At 26.2% G+C, this 22,149-nt stretch overlaps 4 protein-coding genes across 5 annotated transcripts; 1 reads left to right on the forward strand and 3 right to left on the reverse strand.

The window, feature by feature from the left end:
• Positions 1–331: 331 nt before the first annotated feature.
• On the reverse strand, positions 332–4,651 carry LOC111040242 (signal transducer and activator of transcription 5A-like). 2 transcript variants are annotated; one of them, XM_022324071.1, is made up of 4 exons: positions 4,316–4,651; positions 4,109–4,238; positions 995–1,151; positions 332–828 (listed from the first exon to the last, which is right to left on the reverse strand). In XM_022324071.1, coding segments are annotated over exons 1-4 (390 nt in total). In that variant the 5' UTR covers positions 4,317–4,651; the 3' UTR covers positions 332–726. The 2 variants fall into 2 exon arrangements, with proteins under 2 accessions (XP_022179763.1, XP_022179762.1); XM_022324070.1 differs by having other exon boundaries at positions 334–828; positions 4,320–4,649.
• A 583-nt stretch (positions 4,652–5,234) lies between these two features.
• Positions 5,235–21,480, forward strand: LOC111040246 (28S ribosomal protein S33, mitochondrial). Its single transcript, XM_022324076.1, has 3 exons — positions 5,235–5,701; positions 20,932–21,061; positions 21,137–21,480. Exons 2-3 carry the CDS (start codon positions 20,939–20,941, stop codon positions 21,359–21,361), a joined length of 348 nt encoding a protein of 115 aa, XP_022179768.1. The 5' UTR covers positions 5,235–5,701; positions 20,932–20,938; the 3' UTR covers positions 21,362–21,480.
• LOC111040245 lies at positions 6,012–9,875 on the reverse strand. Its single transcript, XM_022324073.1, has 10 exons — positions 9,078–9,875; positions 8,732–8,815; positions 8,022–8,245; positions 7,848–7,939; positions 7,673–7,771; positions 7,491–7,598; positions 6,843–6,945; positions 6,701–6,765; positions 6,548–6,632; positions 6,012–6,477 (listed from the first exon to the last, which is right to left on the reverse strand). The coding sequence occupies exons 1-10, from the start codon at positions 9,078–9,080 to the stop codon at positions 6,339–6,341; spliced, it is 1,002 nt and encodes a 333-aa protein (XP_022179765.1). The 5' UTR covers positions 9,081–9,875; the 3' UTR covers positions 6,012–6,338.
• On the reverse strand, positions 16,893–20,668 carry LOC111040244 (protein FAM160B1-like). Its single transcript, XM_022324072.1, has 13 exons — positions 20,446–20,668; positions 20,170–20,319; positions 19,551–19,763; positions 19,361–19,486; positions 19,191–19,298; positions 18,924–19,117; positions 18,721–18,790; positions 18,491–18,653; positions 18,287–18,417; positions 18,003–18,205; positions 17,718–17,934; positions 17,387–17,640; positions 16,893–17,328 (listed from the first exon to the last, which is right to left on the reverse strand). The coding sequence occupies exons 1-13, from the start codon at positions 20,488–20,490 to the stop codon at positions 17,223–17,225; spliced, it is 1,980 nt and encodes a 659-aa protein (XP_022179764.1). The 5' UTR covers positions 20,491–20,668; the 3' UTR covers positions 16,893–17,222.
• Positions 21,481–22,149: the final 669 nt, after the last annotated feature.

The raw sequence follows: 22,149 nt of genomic DNA on the forward strand, positions 1-22,149 counted from the left end.
CCCCCCCCCAAAAAAACCTCTGGATTTCAAAGAGTATTTTCTAACTTGATCTTGAAAGAATACTACATTATGTTAGTATGTGTTAGTTGATATTTCTAGCCCCCCAGGTTCTTAACCAAAATAACGTTTACGCATATTAAAATGTATGTTCATAAAATTTAATTTTAAATTATGCTTATTTTTTTCAATAAGAAATATTAGTGAATCTTTTAATTATCAATGAAGTATGATTATATATATTATTAAAAATGTCAGCTAGGGACTAGCATTGATTTATACATAATATATATTTTTATCACACAATATATTTTTTCTTTTTTTATAGGGTTTTATCTTATAAACCAACAAATGTATTATAAGCTCTTATTTAGACAGTATGTATTTATTAAGTTATCACTAAACAGAGTATTCAAAATGAGATGCTATCACTCATTTATAATTTTTTCCTAATGTACTCTCTGAGAAGCAACTATTCATACATGCTTAATTTGCTCCTTAAGTTATTTAAAGAACCTTGTATTATTAAAACTAAATACTTTTTACTTTGAGGATACGCACATCAATAAGGGATTATATTTTGTTCAGATTTCCTAGAGAAAGTGATAAAAGTTTGCATAGTATAGATATATGTATATCGCCCATACAAAACTCAAAAGGTTCTAACTAAATCATTAGTTACCATCCAGCTTGTTACAAAAAAAATATTGGAAATTAGAAGTATAAACATTATAGTATACACACATTATTTTGTTGAGCCATTAAGGATTCTGATTCCAAACACTTTTTAATAATTCTTATCAACTCTTTTGGATTTTGAGAGTACTTCTCCTGTAAAAATAATACAAATTAATACAAATATAATTTTTAGAAATTAAGTTTAATTCAAATACATTTGTATCAAAATTCAATATTGTTTGGTTCTTAATAACTGGGTATTTGTTTTATTTATTTAACTCGTCCTACAATATTGAATAATTATTATTTAAATACTCACTTTATATAATTTAGCTGTATCAATTAGTTTTAGTTTACTGACAAACTGTTCATTAGTTACCATAGAATTAGCCTTAGATACTATTTCATCCACAAAAGACACAAATAAACCTTTAATATAACCTTCATGCTCTAAATTATCTGGATCGATTTCAGTCCTAAAAAATCAAATTAATTTTATCAATATTTCAACATTTGAAAAATATAAACTGGATTAAGTTAAATAGTTAAACAATTTATACCAATAATACTTCACATAATTTATTAAATATTTATATTGTTACATAAGAATGACAAATCAAAATGACAGCTTCTGTACAATAATATTATTTAACTAGTAACTAGTATGCTATTCATTAAAAAACACAGTTTAAATAGATTAGTATTAGTATATTAAATCTTATCTGATTGATTTATCATAGCATAATTTGATGGTCCCAGGAAATAGTAATTTCATACTAGCATTATGGATAATTGTCGCAAGTCACACACATGCAGAAGTAAAAAAAAAAAATATAATAAATATTTGTATTATACTCGTCATTAGTCCTATCCTAATAATTAACTATATTGATAATACTGAATGTCTGAATATGATAACAATTAAAATAAAACAATGCTGAAAGAAGTTTTGGATACAAGAATTAAAGTGGCTTAACTAAAGTGCTCTTAAGAATTTTGAATTTGAATTGAATAAATACATCATTCTTAGCTGGATAATAATAGCCATAATTATAAATTATGGAATAGGTACATAGGACATAAGTACATAATATTATTCCAAAAACCATTTGCGAGGCCATTTGTAATTAGTAGAATAATTATGACTCTACCAGTATTTCAAATTTAATGATACAATTATTATTACTATCAATAACTTTATTTGAAAATCAAGTAATCCATCTACTTAAAAAATTAATTTACTTTTTTATCAATAAATCTAATTATTAATTTCCATGTTCTCATTAGAAGCTTGTGTAACATTTGAGGTTTTTTTATTTCCAATTTAGGTAGAATACAAGATTATAGAGTTGATTGTGTAATACACCAATCATGCCATATGTTGTATTGATTCACGGAAATAGTTTGGTATCTCTCTAATTATTGATGATAAAAATGAAACATGATACATACTAATATAATATTTTATAGTCAATAATTCTGATTTCATTAAAAAAATTATTAATTCTATTTTGTGACAAAAATAAAGTATTAGTTATTTTTTTGTTTTTTGATTACTTAAATACTTTATAGGAATTCAAAAAAAAAAATAGAATTTTCAAAAATGAATACATTTTTTTTTAAATTTCCAGAAGCATTTAGTATTTTATCAATAATAAATAATAAATTGAGATTCAGTAGTTTTTATTTTATATTAAATTTTACATTTATCAATTAATAAATCAAAATGGTCTAGCATCAGCAGACAGTAACTATGGTCATTAGAATTTTGTAAGAGGTGGGGGGTAACAGTTGGTTGAGGAATACATGTAAGAGGGGCGAAGATTTGTCACTAAAAACCCAGATGGTCACCCATTCAGGAACTATTGGTGCCAGCCAATGCTTGACCTCAGAACAAGTTAGTAACTGAGGCCTACCACCAAGCAACACCAGGCCCTTTATAATTACTAATTACTAAAATACAAATATTGAAATAAAAATTACTGTTTTTTAGATAAAAAAAGTTTATTATTTAAAATTATTATTATTAAATCATACTTATTTTTAAATTGCAAAAAAGAACAAATAAAAAAAAATATAAAAACTATTTAATATCTAAATAATAATTTTATAAAAACAAAGAGTGTAGAATTAACAGTTATAAAATGTTTCAAAACTTAGTGATTCAATTAAATGTATGGTCAGAATTTATTGGTCAGACTCAGTACAAATGTAATAGCTATTATAAAAGGCTAATTTATGACCTTAAGTTGGATGAGAACTATTCCGTCATAATCAATTTAGAGAGAACTGGTCTCCTAAGTAATAACAACTGAGGGTTGGAAGTTGTTGCATTTGCATTTTTTTTTTTTTTGGGGGGGGGGGGGGGGTAGATTTTTTTTGACTGTTGAGAAGTAAGCTTGAAATAATTTTCATGACACTACAAGAAAATATTTAAAGTTTATAGTTTATAGGTAGGGCATAATTGTGTATATTCAGTGATTTTAAAAGCATATTTCTTAATTTTAAATTATTTAGAGCATAATTGATGATAAGAGATAGGATGATGATGATTTGTATTTGAATTTGAATTCCTTGATCCCATAAAATTATAACTTTGCTAAAAATTCTAAACAAGTGGGTTTTCGTTATATGAACATATTTTTTATTTTAAATTACTCTGACACCCATCTCCAATAACTATTATTTTTAAATTCAATTTGTTTTACTTATGTGAGTAGATTTTTTTGAGTTTTTAGGGTATGTTGTATGTTATTTCGGTCATAAACATATAATGGGTATTTTAATAAAAAGACAGTGGCCTAAAACCAGTCCAAATACTTACTGAGGTAGTTTATACTTTATTCATAGTTGAATGAACAGGACAACTGAATAAATATTTAAAATATAAAAATTCAAAAAGTTAATTAGTATGTTAACTCTAAAATTTACAATAACAAAATTGTTTCAATTTATGATAAAACAGTTGTTAACAAATATTATACGATAAGTTATTGATTTAAACCACTTTTGGAATACTCTAATAAATATTATAGTCCAAGGTATTTAAATATTTAGTATAATACTATTAAATAAGATGCCTATATATTGTAATTTAATTAATATTATACTTGTAGGTAATATTTAAATATTTAAAAAATCTTGAAACTCAAATATGATTTAAGAATATCAATGCACGAATTTACCTAAAAACAATTGTCTTGTTTTAGAAAAATTATTAAAATATAAGGTTTAATAACATAAATATGTTGTTTATTCAAATTATTGAAAGCAAAATGAAATTAAAATGTACGAATGTAACATTAATGTTGGAAAATTCAGTCTTTTCAATTAATTTATGTTGATTATTGATTTTGACATAATGTTCATAAAATATGGAACTTATTACAAATAACATATGAGTAGGATTAAAAAAATATCATAAATATCATACCAAGCTTTAGTTTCAAACCACGGGGATAACAACTGCCGCACTTCAATTGGAAAATGATCGTTATAAATCTGTTGAAAGTCTTCCCCGTGAAGATTCTGTTGAAGTTTTTCCCAAGCCGTAATTGGAGACACTAAATAAAAGTTCAGATAACAAAATTAAAAGAAAAAAAAATATTTTCTCAAAAGATGGATGATAAGCTATACCTACTTACTTATACTTGGGAAGGGCTTAAGTGCGCACTTATTTTTTGCTTCAAAAACCTTTTATATAAGTACACATTTCTCGATATAAACGCACTACAATACCAAATAAAATTACCTAAAACGCACAAAACAAAATCGAGAGGTGTATACGTTCGTACGTTTTGTTAAAAGTAATAACTGGTGGTTGGTACAGTTAGTTGTCAATAATTAATTTACCGAAATTAATAAAGTAAAAAATTGCTTACAGCTTAGCTGCCTGCAGAAATGCAGAATCAATCAATTTCAGTATTACCAATTTAAGTTCTTAATGATTTTGTTAAATATTTCAATTTTTTGTTAAAATATTCCTGCGCAACAGTTGTCAAAATTTTGTTATTACTTGTTACTAACATCATACCAAAAATAAAATCTTATCTTTTGTTGCCAACATCAATATTTTGTTAAATAATAATAATAATAATAATATGGTGAAGACACAGATATATATAAAATAAAAAGATACCTATATAATTCTAAATATCTGTGGGTGAAGCATAGAGTAATAATAACGTTAAAGTGAAGACGTTTTTAAGGGCTTATAATCATTGTTTAGGTATATTATACAAGTATACAACCACTGAAGTTTGTATTTTGATAATTCATTAGGCATCCCTTGCCCATGTAAGCCGTGGGGTCGGGTTCACCAAATTATTAAATAATATCGATTGGTAAAACCATGGCTAAATGATGGCTATTTAGCCATGGGTAAAACCATATTTACTACTTCCTGTGGGCTGTGAAATAGTTTATTCAATATTTTTAATTATTTGGTATATTGTGGTAACGCGTTAACCATGATACTGTCTATTCGGAATTTGGTAACGATGGACAATGTGGTGAAACAGAATAATAGCCTTTATACCATGATAATATAAAAGTAATTGTATTATATTATGTCTTATCTTTTATCCTGTAATTACTATTTACATTTTACTTATAGTATCAACGACTGACCAGTGACCATACAGTGATGAACAGTGAACACTATCATACTTCTGACATTCGCGTGTTTTATTATTTATTTTTATTATAATATAATATTAATTGTCTTGAGTTGTCTTTGAGTGTTGATATTTAATTATTCACCAAATAACTAAACAATAGTTTTTCTAGTTACGTAAATTTTATTTTCTAATAATTTAAGAGTATGTCAAGATTTATGAATGGAGTATTGAATAAAGTGCACAAAAGTGTTGTGAGTGTTGCCATTGGATTAACGGTGATATCCACTGGAATATTTTTTTTAAGATCCTACGAAATTTTATTCGTACCAGTTGATCAAAGAGTCAAAGCTAGACAAGAGGTCAATGAATTGTTAAACAACGAGCAACTGCTGCATAACGAGGAATAGGTAATTGCACTGAGAATCATATTATTAAATATATTTATAATTGGAATATCTGAAAAATACCAGTTAAGAATTTTGTATAGACAATATTAATTTTAAAGTAATTAACATAAAATCATTACCCGTTTGTCTTATTGTATAATATTTTTAACATAGGTATTATTTACTCTGAAAATAAATAAAATATTATAAATTTTATATGATTTTCAATAACTTAGCTACTTATTTTCAAACTAAAATTTAGTTTATTTAAAACATGTTTTTTCATTAAATAAATATTCATTAGTAGTATAATGTATGTATATTCTTTAATAATAAATTTACACATAATGTGTGGTAGATTTATATAATATATTTATCGTAAAATCATTTAATCAGACTTCTCAAGTTATACAAGTCTTTTTTGAAAAATTGTATTTAAATAATTAGTAATTATTTACAATATTACAATTGAAAATTATCAAATAAAAATAATATAAGTACTAAGTAAAAAACTAAGAAGTACACACCTATATTTAAAAATTGTAGTTAAATACTTAATGAGAAAATTTAATTTACTTTTACAATTTAAAACGTACTTGAACTTATATACTAGTTTTCAGATTTAACCTCGTACCTACATCTAATAGTTAACTTATAATTATTCGTCTTGAGACATGTCTGATGCATTATCTTCATCTTGATAACTTTTTTCATCAATTGATTGTTGAACAAGTCTTATGCGTTTCAATGGAGGTTGACAAGTTTGTTCATCATTATCATTATTCTCCAAATGCATTCTAAAATAACAAATTATAAAGAATTTTAATTTATCATTAATTAACTACCCATGTATTTCTGTCAACTTACATCTCTGATATTGAAGGTAGTGGTGGTGGGGGAGACCAAACACTTTGCATTGTTTCCTCATCCTGTAGTTCTGGATCTTCAATTTCTAAAACAAATTATTAATGTATATAAGTATCTAAAATACTAAAATTAATTTAGAATTTTTTTAATTACCTCTAATAACAACAGCTCCATCTACTTCTTCAAGATTATCAGTTTCATCCATACAATTAATATTCCTAATATATAATAATATTTTGATTACTAATAATTGAATAATATCTAGAATTAAAATGTATAGTATCGTTTTGCTTACTCTAGTGAATCATCGGGTAAACGAAATGGTACTGCATTCTGGTGTCTCCATTCGTTTCTTGGTGGCTGTTCACCAGTAAACAAATGAAACTCTTGGACATCATCTATAGCATATATATTTGTTCTTAAATATTAACTTAAAGCTCCTTCCAGACCATAGAACAATTTGTGTTAGGCAATATTTCCGATTTCCCGTCATAAGAGGTAACATAAATATTTGTAGACGAGAATGTCAGAAACATGTTTTTGAAAAATGTTTCTTGGTCAGGATTGTGGCTTTACATATATACAACATACCAAATTTTACGTTCACAATAACTAATTTTACTCTGTTATTTTTAAAACTAAAATGAGCTAACCTATTATAAAATTGTAAAGTCAGATTAATATTTATAGCTTCATATAGGCTTGTTTTGATATTTCAATTTTGAATTAAGTTATGAAAATTATTAAATTTATAAAAACTTTGTTGGTATAGTTTAAAATTCTCATACTTGTTGAGATGCCCTAGATAGTTTATCTTACTTTTAAATTGTATAATAGGTAAATTCAGTCCAACTTTAAAGTTAATTATTTTGAACGTAAAATTAGACAGAGACAACATATGCAGGTATAATATTGTGTACTCTTAATAATAAATGATTAATACCTGTAACATAGTTATTCAATTTCATACAACTTTCGTATGGTGGTGGTAGGTTCTCCATATTATCTTGTATAGAATCAGTCATGCTACTTGAATTTATATTCCAAACTCCTGCATAAAACATGATTATAAAGTTTATTTTATACTTATTATATTTTTACTATTATAAACATGGTTATGCTTACTTTTATAAAAATAGGTCCACATTAAAAATATTAAAAAAATATTTATTATGAAAAAAAAAATTCCAATATCTTGCCAATGTGAATTTGAACTAATTTTTTCTGAAAACAAAACAAGTAAATTAAAATAATTTTAACTGATATTATATCAGTAGATAAGTATTAAAAAAAAAAATACCCGGTGTTGGTAATAAAATGTTAGAATTTATTGAAAGTTTTGGAACGCATAAATCATGAATTTCTCCTCCAAAAAATATTTCTTCAAAATAGCTATTATAGACAATTTATTTTTAGTTTGTAACAAGAATCAGTTTTTAGTAAATAAAAAATGATATTTAAATTTAATATTTACCCATCAAAACAAGAACTGCAATCTGATATATCTTTTGGACACTTAATACTTGTTTTAGTTGTTCTAAAATATATGCTACAATTCATACATTGAGAGCATAAATTTAAACTAATATCACAATAACTATTTTTGTCAAAACAGTCATTGTCTGTAAGACATTCAAAATCATTATTTGTATTAATAACTCCTTCTGGTATTCTTCGAGAAACATTTTCTTGCATTATCTACAAATATAAATTAGTACTTGATTATTATAGCAGTTAATATTCAGCCAATAAATTAATATTGGATAAATAGATTGATAAATTCTATATGCAGTGAATAAGAGGTGGTTGTATTTGGTGCACCACAACACCAGTAGTCAAAAGGTTATAGAAGTGTTTAAATAATTTATATTCTATGTCCTGGTATATATTTTAATTAAACATGGTTCAAATGTAGATTATTTATACCGTGTACTATATTATATGATTTATTCAATTTACAATTTACGATTTACCTACACACTGCACACCCCTATCATATAGGCCATAATAAAATAACCAGAACAGGTTTCAATAATGCAATCCAAAATATCTTTAAACTAACATTTAATATAAAAAAACGAAACATTTATGGTTAATATAGACATATGTAACTGTAATAACTAATAAGTAATAATAGTACTATACACTATACGTATATGCAGCATATTATATTTAAATACTTACCAGTATAAAAACTATTAGTGAACTTATCAATCCAGTTGAAATGTGTGCCATGTTTAAATTGATTTCTATTAATATCCGTATGATCTTTAAGACAAAACAAACACCATACATTATTAAATTATAACTTCAATCGCGTTTAATTGTATTGTCGTAAATAATGGACTGATTTAAAACGAAATGCTTATGTTTTTATTAGAAAATTATTATTTACATTTAATTAGTCTAGATAATATTTTCTAATTAAATGTATTCTCGACGGTTCATTGAAATCGAATTTTCAATGCAATCTTATACATGTGATTTCTCGCAAACCCTATTCTTGAGCACAGAAATTAATTTTTCTTACCATATAGATACAGTATCTGGGTGACGGGTGAACGTAAATCGGTGTGTCACTGTGTCAGTCGTGTTGAATATAATTTTTAGATTTTTAGACCCGCTTAATGCTCAAGTCAAATCTAAATCTTCCCGGTATAGTTTTCAAAAACTCGTACGTTTTTTATCGTTTAACGGCCGCGACTCAATGGTGAATGCTGATGTAATGCCGGTACAGTATACTCTGGAGCACTGGACCAAGTTAAAAGAGGATGAGTCATGCAGACCAAGGTCTTGTCGTGAACCTGTAACGACATGTCTCGTATTGTGAATACACACATGCGTCATACACGTACACGGGGTAGAACAGATGAAGGAGGAATAATGTTGCGTGCGTTTGTGTGAGTAGTGTTTACGTGTGATGTGATTTGCGAGTGACTGAGGTGAACGAACGTCCCTCGACCCACTATTTGTTTGTTTCTCTTGTTGTTACACAATAACAAATAATAATACCTATAAACTTAAATGTACTTATTAGATGTTTAAACTTGCTCTTACACTTTCACAGTTACACTATTGTATTATACTATTTTATTCGAGTTTGTCATGTGTGTACCAGATGAGAGATGAGAATAGTAGGTACTATTTAGGTATATAATATACCCCTTAATATACTTTGTGGTAACCTCCCTTGTACCCCCCTACAAACAACCCCAAACAAATTTCTAGACTAGAATATTACTCACAACCACATGAAAATGATTGATCAATTATTTTTAAATAATAGATTGTTTTATATTATGATATTATGTATAATTGTGTAAAAATTAAATCCCCAAAATAAAATATTAAGTTTTAAGTTTCCTACAATATTTTGATGTTAATGTAAATATAATTATTAGGAGGCGTTTTTACAAGTTTTACTTAATAGATTCAATATTTAAAAGGTAATAAAATAAAAATTATTATCAAACAAAAGTTTGAATGTAGTAGCTACTTGTGGTAAAAATATACCATATATAAATATTTCGAATAATCGATAGATCAAAAAATACTAATACTACTAATAATAATAATAATTTAATAACTATCAAACAATAGTTAATGAACGTAATTACTCGCAGTTAATTATTAGACTGATGAAGTCTACTCTCGACTTTGTAAATAAAGCATAAAAGTATGTGTAAAATGTACCTATATGTAATTATTACCGTAATTAATCGATATTTATTGGTATACCTATAATTAATTTTTAATACTAAAATTTGGAAAATGTTCACGTACCGCTTGACAATTTTTTTATCACTTATCAACGAATATTTATGATCTATTCGTTATTCAAAAAATTACTTCGTATACCTACATGCTGGGAGCCGCTGTTTTAGCGATTACGGAATCTTACTATATTATGTATTATTTAAGAGACAGCGTTTGTTTCTTTGTTCTCAAAAATGTCAAAAAGTACTCAACAGATTTTAGTACAATTTTCACTATTATAGGTATCTCAGGATTCAGGGGAGAGTTGAGTGTATAATTTGTTTGGAAAAATTAATTTGGAGCTGAAAAAAATAACAAAAATGTAAAGAATTTAACGCCTTACGTCGTATTCAGTGGTGTCGGGTTGAAACTACAAACGTGTCATATTTTTTTTTAGTTTTGAGCATCACTACATCGGTTATTAAGTAACTAATAACACAAAGTTTGAATCATTTAAATGGTGGAGTTATTTGTTGGCTGCAACGAAGTGCATGGTGGCTATCTTCTTTATAATATAAAAAGGCGAAAAAATGTCCGATCGTGATAAAACTTGGGAATAGTGGTTTGAGTACGCTCCTACGAAAGTTTCTGGCGCATTACAATCTGAACTGGGTTACACTAAAACTGAGATACACCAATATAACGTTTATATAGGTATAATATACAGGATGATCCAACAAGTATGCTCACCCCCTTTTTTCTTTAATAATGAAGTTTTTCAAAATCTGATTTTTTGAATCTTTAAATATACTCAAAGACCATATTATCATATGCTTGAGATTTTTTTGTACCACTTAAGGAGTGTCCTGTGGCGATACAAACTTTTGTTTTTTCAAATGGGAATCCCACTTTTCTACTGTAAATTATTTAGTAGATATTTTTTTTGTGAATTTTGATGTATCGAAATCAAAATTCGAACGTGTGGTTTCCTAGTTATTGGACAATTTATACCAAGGATAATAGTCCATAATAGGGATATGCTCATACAGTTCTACACACGAAATAAGAAAAATAACTAAATAAATCAAGAAGGATTTTACTTGCTATTTACCTAAATGTTTGACTAAATAAATATGAAATGACGTATTATTTTATATTATGTGTATTGACTATAGATAACAACATAAACTGTACAAGCATATCCTTCTTCCCCACTATAAACTATATTATCCTTAGCACAAAATGTGTAATAACTAGAAAACTACTCGTTCAAATTTTGATTTCAGTACATGAAAATTCTCAAAACAAATTATCCGTTAAATAATTTACAGTAAAAAAGTGGGGTTTCCATTTGAAAAACAAAAGTTTGTATCTCCACAGGACACTCCTTAAGTGGTACAAAAAATCTCAAGAATATGATAATAAGGTCTTTGAGTATATTTAAAGATTCCAAAAATCAGATTTTGAAAAACTTCATTATTAAAGAAAAAAGGGGGTGAGCCTACTTGTTGGATCACCCTGTATACCTAATATTTTGTATTAATTGATCATTTTTTCCAATGCGAAATCAGGTTATACGAATCCCGGGAAAACATATTAAATAACACTTAATTCACTAATTACGTTTTACGTTTTATGTGTTATATTATTTATATGTTACACCGGTATGTGTAACATTAAAAAATACATATCTTATGAATTATCAAAAGGGTTCAAGTAGGACATTCTGTGATAGCCATGGTTTTAGACTTAGATTGGCGGATCTTCTACCAATGTTGTAGTGGAGTGCTCCATCAATTTTGTGAAGTTTTTCTTGGACATTTTTAAATTGTTGTGTTATCCAAGTAGATAGGTATGGTTGGCCGGTATTATTGTGTATTTGTTTGTTTCTCATGAACCACGGAGTCTTTTAGGCCATTCTTAAAAATGTATTTCGAATAGTTTGTAGTTTTTTAGTTTTTGTTTGTGAGGCAGTTGCCCATATACTTTGATAATATGCACGGTTGTGGTCGTGATGAGTACTTAAGACTTTTTTTCAGTTTAATGTTGATTTTAAAATATCTGGATACTTAAATTAGCTGCTTTTCTCGCATTTTCACCGAACAAACATGCTTTCATTCTTTGTGTTTTATATACATAAAAGCTTTTAAAGCAAGTTTTTTGCAGGTACTTATTAATTAAAGTAAAAAAATTATTTATACCTATAATATTTATTTCATAACTAAACGTAAGTGAGTACCACCTTAACTTTATTTTTTATGAACTATTGAACCTTTATGAGAAAAACTTATGTGAAAGTAGTAATTACTAATTACTCGAATAATTTGTTGCAATAAAAAAAAATTAACAACTTATGTTGGTACAATTATGTATTTTGATTTTATTAACGGGTAGTTTTTTCTGGTGATATTTTTACCGGGGACTTTTTTTCCGTTTATCAGTCTATTATAGCACATTGTATCCAATCCAGGTTAGATTAAGTAATATACTAAAATCGACAAACTTGGTATAACTTTGAAACTGTAGAGTAAGAAATTATATGCTTACGTACCCTTAGTACGTATCACGTATGGATTGCCTATCTGATAAGTGATAATATACTGCATAATCACAAGCTAGTCTCACGGGCAACGCCGGTAATATAATCGAATTTGTCCTGACTGACTCGCTGACTGATTTAAGTAGAATTGTAGTAGAACCTAAACAATAATAACTTGAGGCTTGCAATTTCTAATGTTCATTCGTACTACTATGTAAGTGTGCACTAAGAAATCATTTTCCCAAATTTATATTTTCATGTGGTACTTGCACAAGTATTTTGAGATTAATGATGGCCTACGGAATTTTAAGGTATAAACACCAAATATTAAATAACGAATTTACCAAAGTTTTATTAGGCATTTTTAATGGGCAATGGAGTACACGGGGTCAGCTAGTATTATATACACGGAACAATAATGCGCTCTACCACACAATTGCACTGTTGGTATATCGGTATATTGAATTCACATACTCAAAGGATAGAAAGTTTGCTGACGACTCTGTGGTTAAAAATTGGAAAACAATATGTCTGGTAAAACTCCTGATATGCTTCCAAAATATAATATTATAATTTTATAAATTTATAATCGTAATAAACTATTAAGGGTAGGTATCTAAGTAACGTGGTGCAGAAGAACCAATAAAAGAAGGGACACATTTAACGACTTTTTAGGGGACATTGCACAAATATTTTAACTATTTTTTTATATTTAAAAAAAATACAATTTATAATAATATCATTATAATACCTAATACTTAATAAATAAATAAATAAGTGATAAATAACGACACTACAATGATAGCGAAGTTGATAATATAATAATTTTTAATAATTTACTACCTATTTATAACAATTATTATTATACTCTACATAATATTTATGATAACTTTAAGTGTTATTTATGTCATCATCAATCCACTTTTACTTCATATGATAATGCCTATTGTTTAAATATTGCTGTAGCGATTAGGTACTAGAATCGTAATAACTGTAGAGCGTTACGACATGATAGCCAACATTATAATTATAAACTCTGCTATGTAGCAGTTGTCAAAAGCGTTACTATTTTTGTAATATGGTTTTGTTAAATTTGAATTCAATGATATATAATTGCATACACAAAATGATTCTGAGTGGAGATAGTCTGTAGCCAATATTACCACAAAATAGATGCAATTTCATCTATTCTGTGATATTACTAAGCTAGTGTATATTTTTATCATATTATAGTACTTATGTCTTATGTCTATATAGGATATTATAATATTATATGTTATGAATTTATGATTATAATGTATAAAATGTAGCCATTAGTAATTTATTTTACTAAAAGTATCATGTTAGGTTGACAGTAGATTTAATTTTTTCCGAACCACTGCATGTATTATAATATTAATATTTAATTTTTGGTTCCAGTACTAATACTACTTATGAAGAATGGTTTTCATTAAATTTTTAACTACAAAATTATTTGCAAATTTTCGTGATTTTAACACGTTTTGTAGGTTGGGTTAGGTTTTTTAAATCAAATGCTGACAAAAAAATTGTAACAATATGGATCTTTAATATTTTTAAATAGTTATAATAACTAATGAAGAACTTTGAATAAACGGAATTTGACAATTTGACCGAGTCTTTGGATTATATCAAAAGAACAAAATCAATTTCTCCAAAAACTGTCTCCGTGTAAAAATTGTTGTATTTTCCTAATCTCTTTTTTTCCAATTATTAAGAAAAGTTTTGGGAATTTTGCTTATCATGTTATGTCTATCTATTTTTTTTTTTTTTTTGACGTCATTAAAGTCCCAACTAGTTACAATTTTTTACTAGAAACCATCCCTAGTAGTAAATGAAATCATTTTGACCATTATTTATCGTGTATACAGACACAAACAAAATAATAAAAATCCACATCATTGTAAAATCAATACTACATTCAGCGCTTCGCTCTAAATCTAAATCCATTCTGAGTAGAGACGGATGTGTCAGCATCAAAGATTATTTTATAATTTATATTATTATTTATTATTATTCATTAACAGGGCTTGTAATTTCAAGAATGTGCATATTTTTCTTGCAACACAGGAAAACATGCTAACTGAGGTACAAATTCGTTTCATAACAATAATAATAAATATATAAACTTTTAGAGTTATAAGCTCATATTTTTTCATAAAAAAAATATATTCAAACATATTTTCTTTCCAATTTACAAAATTATAGTAATTATTTCGATTTTTTTAATCTCGTGCGTATATAATATTCCACAGATTTAATAATAATAATAATAAAGAAATAACGACAAGTGTTAATTTTTAATGCTAGGTTTTAAGTGTATGAAATGTTTAAAAATTAAAATAAATTTAATTCGTATAAAAAATTGATATATTTTATTATTTCAAAATTTGCCTATGATTTTTTTATACTATTTTTAAGTGCATAATTTAAAAATGTTATTGCATATAAATGCATACTTCTGAATTTGTAGGGTATAAATGCATGCTAATTTATGATTTTTTTAGTGCATGAACCCACGAGCCCTGTTAATTACTAATGAAATATACAAAATATTTGGACTAATTTATACCACAATCTTATTTAAACCGTTCAAAAGTACGCCGTTATTGGCTAAGAAGTTAATGACAATAATCAATAATATATGATATTATAATATAATATTATAGGTAGTATATGCAATATTGCGATGTTTTATCAAAAATGAGTACAACCTTCCGTTGATTCAATCATTGGTAATATGTAAATAAATAAACTCAAAATTTCGCTGGTAATCGTTTTTTGCATGCAAAAGTTTATTATTAAAGTAAAATTTATAAAAAAACGTCACCCATGTATCTGCTATGTTGTTTCTACAGACTATCTGTCTTACACACATGTGACATGCGTAACATTATATTTTTTTATCTGTTTTTTTTTTCATATTATTGCATGAGTTCCATGATTTTGAAAAAATTTTAATTTCTACTCAATTCTTTTTAAAATATATTATATATCTATATAGATTATAGAATGTCCCGTGACGATTAGCCGTAGAGGGGAACTCGCCGCCGGTTTTTTTCCGTTTAATCTATAAACTAAAAAAATTATTAAAAATCATGAAATTAATGAAAATAAAATGTTAAAAAGTCAACATTTTCAAAAAAATAAACTGCAAAATGGATATCTTCAATTGTTTCAAAAATAAAATGTGTAGTCCTATTTTTTGTGAGTCTAATAAAAAAAAAACAGATTTATGATGTATTCATTATCTCAGGAGATGTCTCAATGAGTAAATCCTCGCGGGACACCTGTATATTATATTATTTTTACTTGTGCATGGGTTGGTTGCCAAATCGACCGGAAGATCTAAAAAAAATTTAAGGTTTAAAAAGGTGAAAATCTTTTTTTTTGTTTACCAAGTTATTCTGAGTTTCACAGACAAATACTAAAAAATAAAATCAGCATTTAAGTGAAATGTTTTTTGCGGTCCAATTATTTCCCCTCCGCTATCTAGTTCTGGACTAACCCTTGCTCTACGAATAAGTAATTTTTCTTTAAAATGGTAAATTGTTTGCGCATCTTAAAGCTCATATAAGTCACTTTAAAATTGAAGTTTATTTTTACTACTAAATCTGATTATAGGTCAATTTACTCACATTAAACATAACTGAACTAAATTAATTATTCAAAACTTATAATGTGCTATGTTATTTGCTTGTAAGACTAAGACAAAGCATGCGGGTATAGAGTCCTCTTAAATAAAATGTGTTATTGAAGGAAATGACCTAATTTTATTGTCTCCGTTTTTCAAATGCACAATTTAAAATATATTAACTAGAAACTCAGCGGTTCATATTAGCTACATTAGTTTTAATACCAACCTAAAGATAATAAGACTGTGTTATTTTAAATTTAAATCGTATAACTAATTATAACCGTTTGAAATATTTTTCAAACCTTCAACTATCTTAAGAATTTAGAATTTATAACCTCCAACTCAACACAGAAATTACAGTTAACTCTAATATTGTAACTAATGAAGCTGAATGTGAACTTCTGAAAGTAAATTTACTGTGTTAAGCACTTGAAAAGAGATAGAAAATGCAGGTGTGGTCATCCACTAACTTTATTTTCCTCATCACCAATGAATTACAGTAACAAGAGTATCAAGTTTATACAATTAAATATTAAACACTGTCAAAGAACCACACACTCATGTAGTCATGTGTTTCATCACAAAAAAATGTTTACATTATAATACAGTACTAGCACAGAATGAATAATATATTGTTCAATATAGATCAATAATATTTTAATTTATAAATAATATATAGTTTAATTGTAAACACAATTGGAACATAGTGTACCATAAAAACAAGGGTTTCTATAACTCAGTTTAGATCTATTGTAAATAAGCTTCAATAGATTCTTTTATTTTTATTAAGCTGAGTTTGAATGATGATACTTCACAAATAATACTGCTACTAATTCTTTACACATTTCTTCTAAAATTACCGCATTGTTAAATAAAATTACTTCAGAATTTCTGAAAAATAAAAGTATAAACATTATCATTGTCTATTTACTGTATTTTACAAATTTACTTTTCTTTTAATAGTTTGATTGAAGTACTATTTAAAATGCGTTTTCTTGCTTGAACCAACTCTTCATTGTAATTTGGGAATGCTAATATCTTCTTATGTAGTTCTTTTAGTACATGATACAGTATCATGTACAATGATGGTACATTACGTTTTAACGGTAATGTTGAATTTAACAAGTATTCATGTAGATATGGATGTGGTAAAGAACTTAAAAATATTATTATTTTTTTTAACTGTAAGGTAGTTGATGAGTTCTAAAAAATATTAAAAAAATAAATACATAATTACTATATATTTAAAAACATAATTAATATTATTTATTAATAACAACTTGATTTGGAATGTTGCTGATTTTTTTAAAAATCATTCTTAAAAACTGCCCTTCGTCAAAATCACATAGTTTAACTGAATCTAAAGCTTCAGTAGGCCATTCAAATTTTGTGCATTTATCAAATATATTCTCATAGTTATACTTCACATCTGTTATGTGATCTTTAAATGTATGTAATTGGTCTGAGTGTAGGTTTTGCGGAATCAATGCTAGCAACCTAAACATTAAAAAAAATAAATATTAAATATAATTATTGTATATTGCAATATTAAAAGATAAGCTTACCGGTTAATTATTCTATCAATACTTGAAGGTGCAAGAGTTCGACTAGTGTTAGAATTATTTTCATTTGACAGTAATTTTTTTTCTCTTTCGTCTTCTTCATCGCTCCATGTCCCTGATGTACATCTTTCATAATAGTTTCTGTTATTGACAAATCGTAAAATTATGTAATCCAAAACATCTTTATCTGAATCAAGTAATATATCCTTAAATAAAAAAGTAAAATAATATTTATTACCCTAGTTATATAAATTATATTAATAATAGATAATAAATATAAAAAGTACTATAAAAAAATTGAGAATGTTGAAAACAAAAATATCATCTGTAGTGGAAGACAGTTGTATTAAAATGTCTATTGGTGTTTGCTTATTGTAATAAGAACAATCAAGCTCTGATCGTAACCAATAATTCATTGCTGCAAATAAAATTTATTATCAAGTTCATAAACTATTAATAAATGCCAATTAAGTTAAGCTAACAATACCTACTATAATTTAAAGGTGTATGATCGGCTGCCTTATAGATTTTTTTTAACAAAAAAACATATGAAGATGATATTTGCTCTGAAGTATCAAATAATTTAATGAAAAATAATAATCTTAACGATTCACACAGTGAATAAGATATTTTTAATTGGCCATCTCTTATTACCTAAAAATAAAGTAATACTATTACTTAATATATAACCTAACAATATTTCTACAAGTAAGAAACAAACCTCAGTAATAAAATTTAACCAACAAAAAAATTTAGTGACATCGTTTGAATAAGTGGCATTGTAGTCGTCCCTATATAAAAATATTGTGACCGTTAAATATTTAAAATTAATTTGGATTAAATTTGTCCAACAATACACTTGAATTATATTTGTATGCTTTTTTTAATAGAAATTATTTTTAATTAATACACATTTCCGCTCACCTCCAATTTAATTCAATTGTTTCTAGTCCATTGTAATCCAATGTAGTTGGTAATGCACAAAACAAATTTCTGAAATGTTCGCTTAATGTTGAACATAGTTTTGTTTTATTAATTATGAAGTCTATCACATTTTCATCATTTAATTTAGTCAGCAGCAGTATACAATTACAACATTTATAGTATACATCTGTATTCTAAGAAAAATTATCTATATTAATAATAATAAACACTATTTAAACTAAAATAATTTCTTTAAAATGCACACACCTTGGTGTTGATGTATGTCAATACACAATCCAATAAATTTAATCTATTAAATGTACTTGATTCTGTTGATGATGCCTTTGCTTCTTCCAAATGATACATATTGGCTTCCTAATAAAGAGTATTTTAAAATGTAATTAAATTAAAGAAAATATATATTGTAGGTATGTTACATATGAAAAAAACATAATTGAAACATTTTGTTGATCGTTTAACAGTGTACACAGCATGTATAGAAAGTGAATCTGATCTTGTTGCTGTTTATTATACAAAACACTGTCGCATAAATTAATTAGCCTCTAAAAATAAAATATAAAATTAATAAGTACAGCTCTTTAAAATGAATCTATAGTAAAATATTACTTGAATAGTGACAAAAAAAGACTGATGAGCTAATACTGGATTTCTTAATTGACTGATAAGATTTGTCATATATTTTAATACTAATATCCTAATACCAATTAATTTTTCTTTTTCTGCTATAACTGCTAACATATTAAATAGGTCGTTTTTCAGTACATATTCCATGCACAAGTTAGTGGTGGTTTCTTCATTTTTATCTTCACATAGTAGTATCTAAAATAATATAAAATATAGGTATATGTATATTGTTTTGACATAACTTAGAACACTTTTTATTTTCTCTAGCTACAGTTGCATATTTAGGAATATGGTATCGCAGGTACATAATCAAGTAGCACCCCATTTATATTAACATCTATCAACATAGACATAATTATAAGGTATTAGATAACAATACACAACTGCCTACTTATTTATAATTGTTTAAATACATTTGTAAATTCAAATTTATTTACTGTGTTTCTTATACATTGTTATGCTTATGCTTTTCTTATTGATTTCAATTATATTAATTGTTATAATAGGTATATAATGTAGTCTAAATATTCTTTGAACTGTCTACTTAGGTAATAATACCTATAATCAGTTTAAAATGTATAATAGTTTCCTTGATTAATACCTGTTGTACAATTTCCAGATGGCCAGGTACATTGGTTTCTTCTACGCGAGTTTCGGAAAATTGTCCATCTGTAGTCCACTCTAAGTAATTTATCATAAATTTTTCCCAATGATAAATGAAATTTTCAAATGCAGGAGTTGGGGGGGCAATCTAAAATGCATTTTGAATAAATTAAATATTCAAAGTAAATTATGAGTGAAGTGTTCTACACTGAACAATTGTATTTACAAGCATTAATTTACTTAAAAAAAAATAATTATGTATTACACAACTTACTGTATCTACGACTGAATCTAAAATTGTATTTAATACTGGCATCATGTTTATAAATTTTGTTTTATTAATAATAAAGTATTTACAATATATTATACTGTATTTATTATTATTAGTTGATAATTATTTAATTGTAGTGGAATTGGAGAATACTAGAATAGACTATAGTATTCTTATCAATTTGAATACGTTTATATGATAAGACATTGGTATAAACATTTTGTATTTTGTAGGTTATACACAGTTAACACCGTAAATTTTTTTAGTTTTATTCTTAAACCTTATCACAGAACAATACTACTATAGTAAAAGGTGTATGGTTTTTTAGTAGATTAATTTAGTATCTTATATCGTAATTCACAGTAAACAAAATTTAATTTAAACTTAAAATTATATTATTCTAAAAACTAAATTAACTAATAAGTTAAAATAATATATTATATTATAATAATACCTTTACATCTAATTAATTTATCTTATATTGTTTAGATTTAAAATGAGGTTTTACAAGTATTGTGATCTAGTCAACGCTAATACTAACTATGCAAATCGGATGAAGATGCTCAGCAACCGTATTTTTGGTGAAGTTGTGCGGCCAACTAATGAAAAATCTATGAGGGTACCTAACTTATTTCAATACCAATTTCTTAGTATCTAATTTTATAATCATTTTTGTATTTTTCTAAATATTCAGGTAGTGAAAATGTTTAGTGAAGAACCATTATACAAAAAAGAAAATGTTATAAACTACTATCCTCGTCATATAGAGACAGGATTATTAATGAAAAAACTTCGAGAATACGGCTTGTATAGAGATGAACATCAAGACTTCATTGAAGAAATGAGGAGACTCAAAGCTCTTAGGGGTAAAGTGTTTGTTAAAGGAGAGAAAAAAAGAAAAGCTAAGAGTATTATATAGTTGTTCAGTCGTTCAAAGTTGCATTCTTGTACTAAAAATAATCTGTGTTCTTATTTATGTTTAAACAATTTTCTTTAGTAACATATTTGTAGTTATGTGTTAATAAAAATATGATTAATTAATTTTTTTATATATTTTTATTTTTTGAAAGGTGGTTCTACAAGTCACATTTTTCAAAATCTAAGTCTCAAAATCTCTTGATTCTATACAGTTAACATGTGTGGCGCTACTAGATGGTGGGTTTATGACTTCCCATCCAAGCATTTTTTGATTTTCTCATAAATTCTTCGACCCACACAATTTGTAGTTGTATACTTGAATAATTTGTTTAGCAATTTTATGTCGTGTAACGTATAAAGTAGGTATATTTAAACATTTAATATGAGCCCAAATTTTTTAGAATATGCATTATCTATAAATAAAAAGTAAAAATTTGAATTTGTAATTAAAAGATTTAGGCATGCATCGTTTCTTTCAAAATGAAATGAAAAAAAATGGATGTTGGTTTATTCAAAGTTAATATACCTTCTATAAAGCTAATAGAAAGTTTCCAGTAAAAGTTAAATCAACAGATTACTTGAGACAACAGTGTTTATAGTTATTTTTTCAATTCCTCGCTATAGTTAGCTTAAGCCTATAAAGCAGCGGTTCTCAACTTTTTTGAGTTCGCGATCCCCTTTAATGTCACCAAGATGTCCAACGACCCTTTTATAATGTAAGCATTACAAAATTGAACCAACTGTTATTATTATATTTATTTGTGTATATATTTTCCAAAAAAAGGTATA

The sequence above is a fragment of the Myzus persicae genome, unplaced genomic scaffold (genome assembly GCF_001856785.1).
Source record: "Myzus persicae strain clone G006 unplaced genomic scaffold, MPER_G0061.0, whole genome shotgun sequence".
NCBI classification, from domain to species: Eukaryota; Metazoa; Arthropoda; class Insecta; order Hemiptera; family Aphididae; genus Myzus; species Myzus persicae.

What these genes read in the sequence shown, in the direction of transcription:
- LOC111040245 (XM_022324073.1), bottom strand. An exon ending in GTGGACCTATTTTTATAAAA is followed by an intron (nt 7,599 to 7,672) that starts GTAAGCATAACC and finishes TGTTTTATGCAG; the next exon opens with GAGTTTGGAATATAAATTCA. An exon ending in TTACCCGATGATTCACTAGA is followed by an intron (nt 6,766 to 6,842) that starts GTAAGCAAAACG and finishes ATTATATATTAG; the next exon opens with GAATATTAATTGTATGGATG.
- LOC111040244 (XM_022324072.1), bottom strand. Translation starts at nt 20,490, where the DNA reads ATGATGCCAGTATTAAATACAATTTTAGATTCAGTCGTAGATACA. An exon ending in CTTTTTTTGTCACTATTCAA is followed by an intron (nt 19,487 to 19,550) that starts GTAATATTTTAC and finishes TTTTATTTTTAG; the next exon opens with AGGCTAATTAATTTATGCGA. An exon ending in TCAGCAACATTCCAAATCAA is followed by an intron (nt 17,641 to 17,717) that starts GTTGTTATTAAT and finishes AATATTTTTTAG; the next exon opens with AACTCATCAACTACCTTACA.
- LOC111040242 (XM_022324071.1), bottom strand. An exon ending in TGGTTTGAAACTAAAGCTTG is followed by an intron (nt 1,152 to 4,108) that starts GTATGATATTTA and finishes TTGATTTTTTAG; the next exon opens with GACTGAAATCGATCCAGATA. An exon ending in ATACAGCTAAATTATATAAA is followed by an intron (nt 829 to 994) that starts GTGAGTATTTAA and finishes TTATTTTTACAG; the next exon opens with GAGAAGTACTCTCAAAATCC.
- LOC111040246 (XM_022324076.1), top strand. Translation starts at nt 20,939, where the DNA reads ATGAGGTTTTACAAGTATTGTGATCTAGTCAACGCTAATACTAACTAT. An exon ending in CTAATGAAAAATCTATGAGG is followed by an intron (nt 21,062 to 21,136) that starts GTACCTAACTTA and finishes CTAAATATTCAG; the next exon opens with GTAGTGAAAATGTTTAGTGA.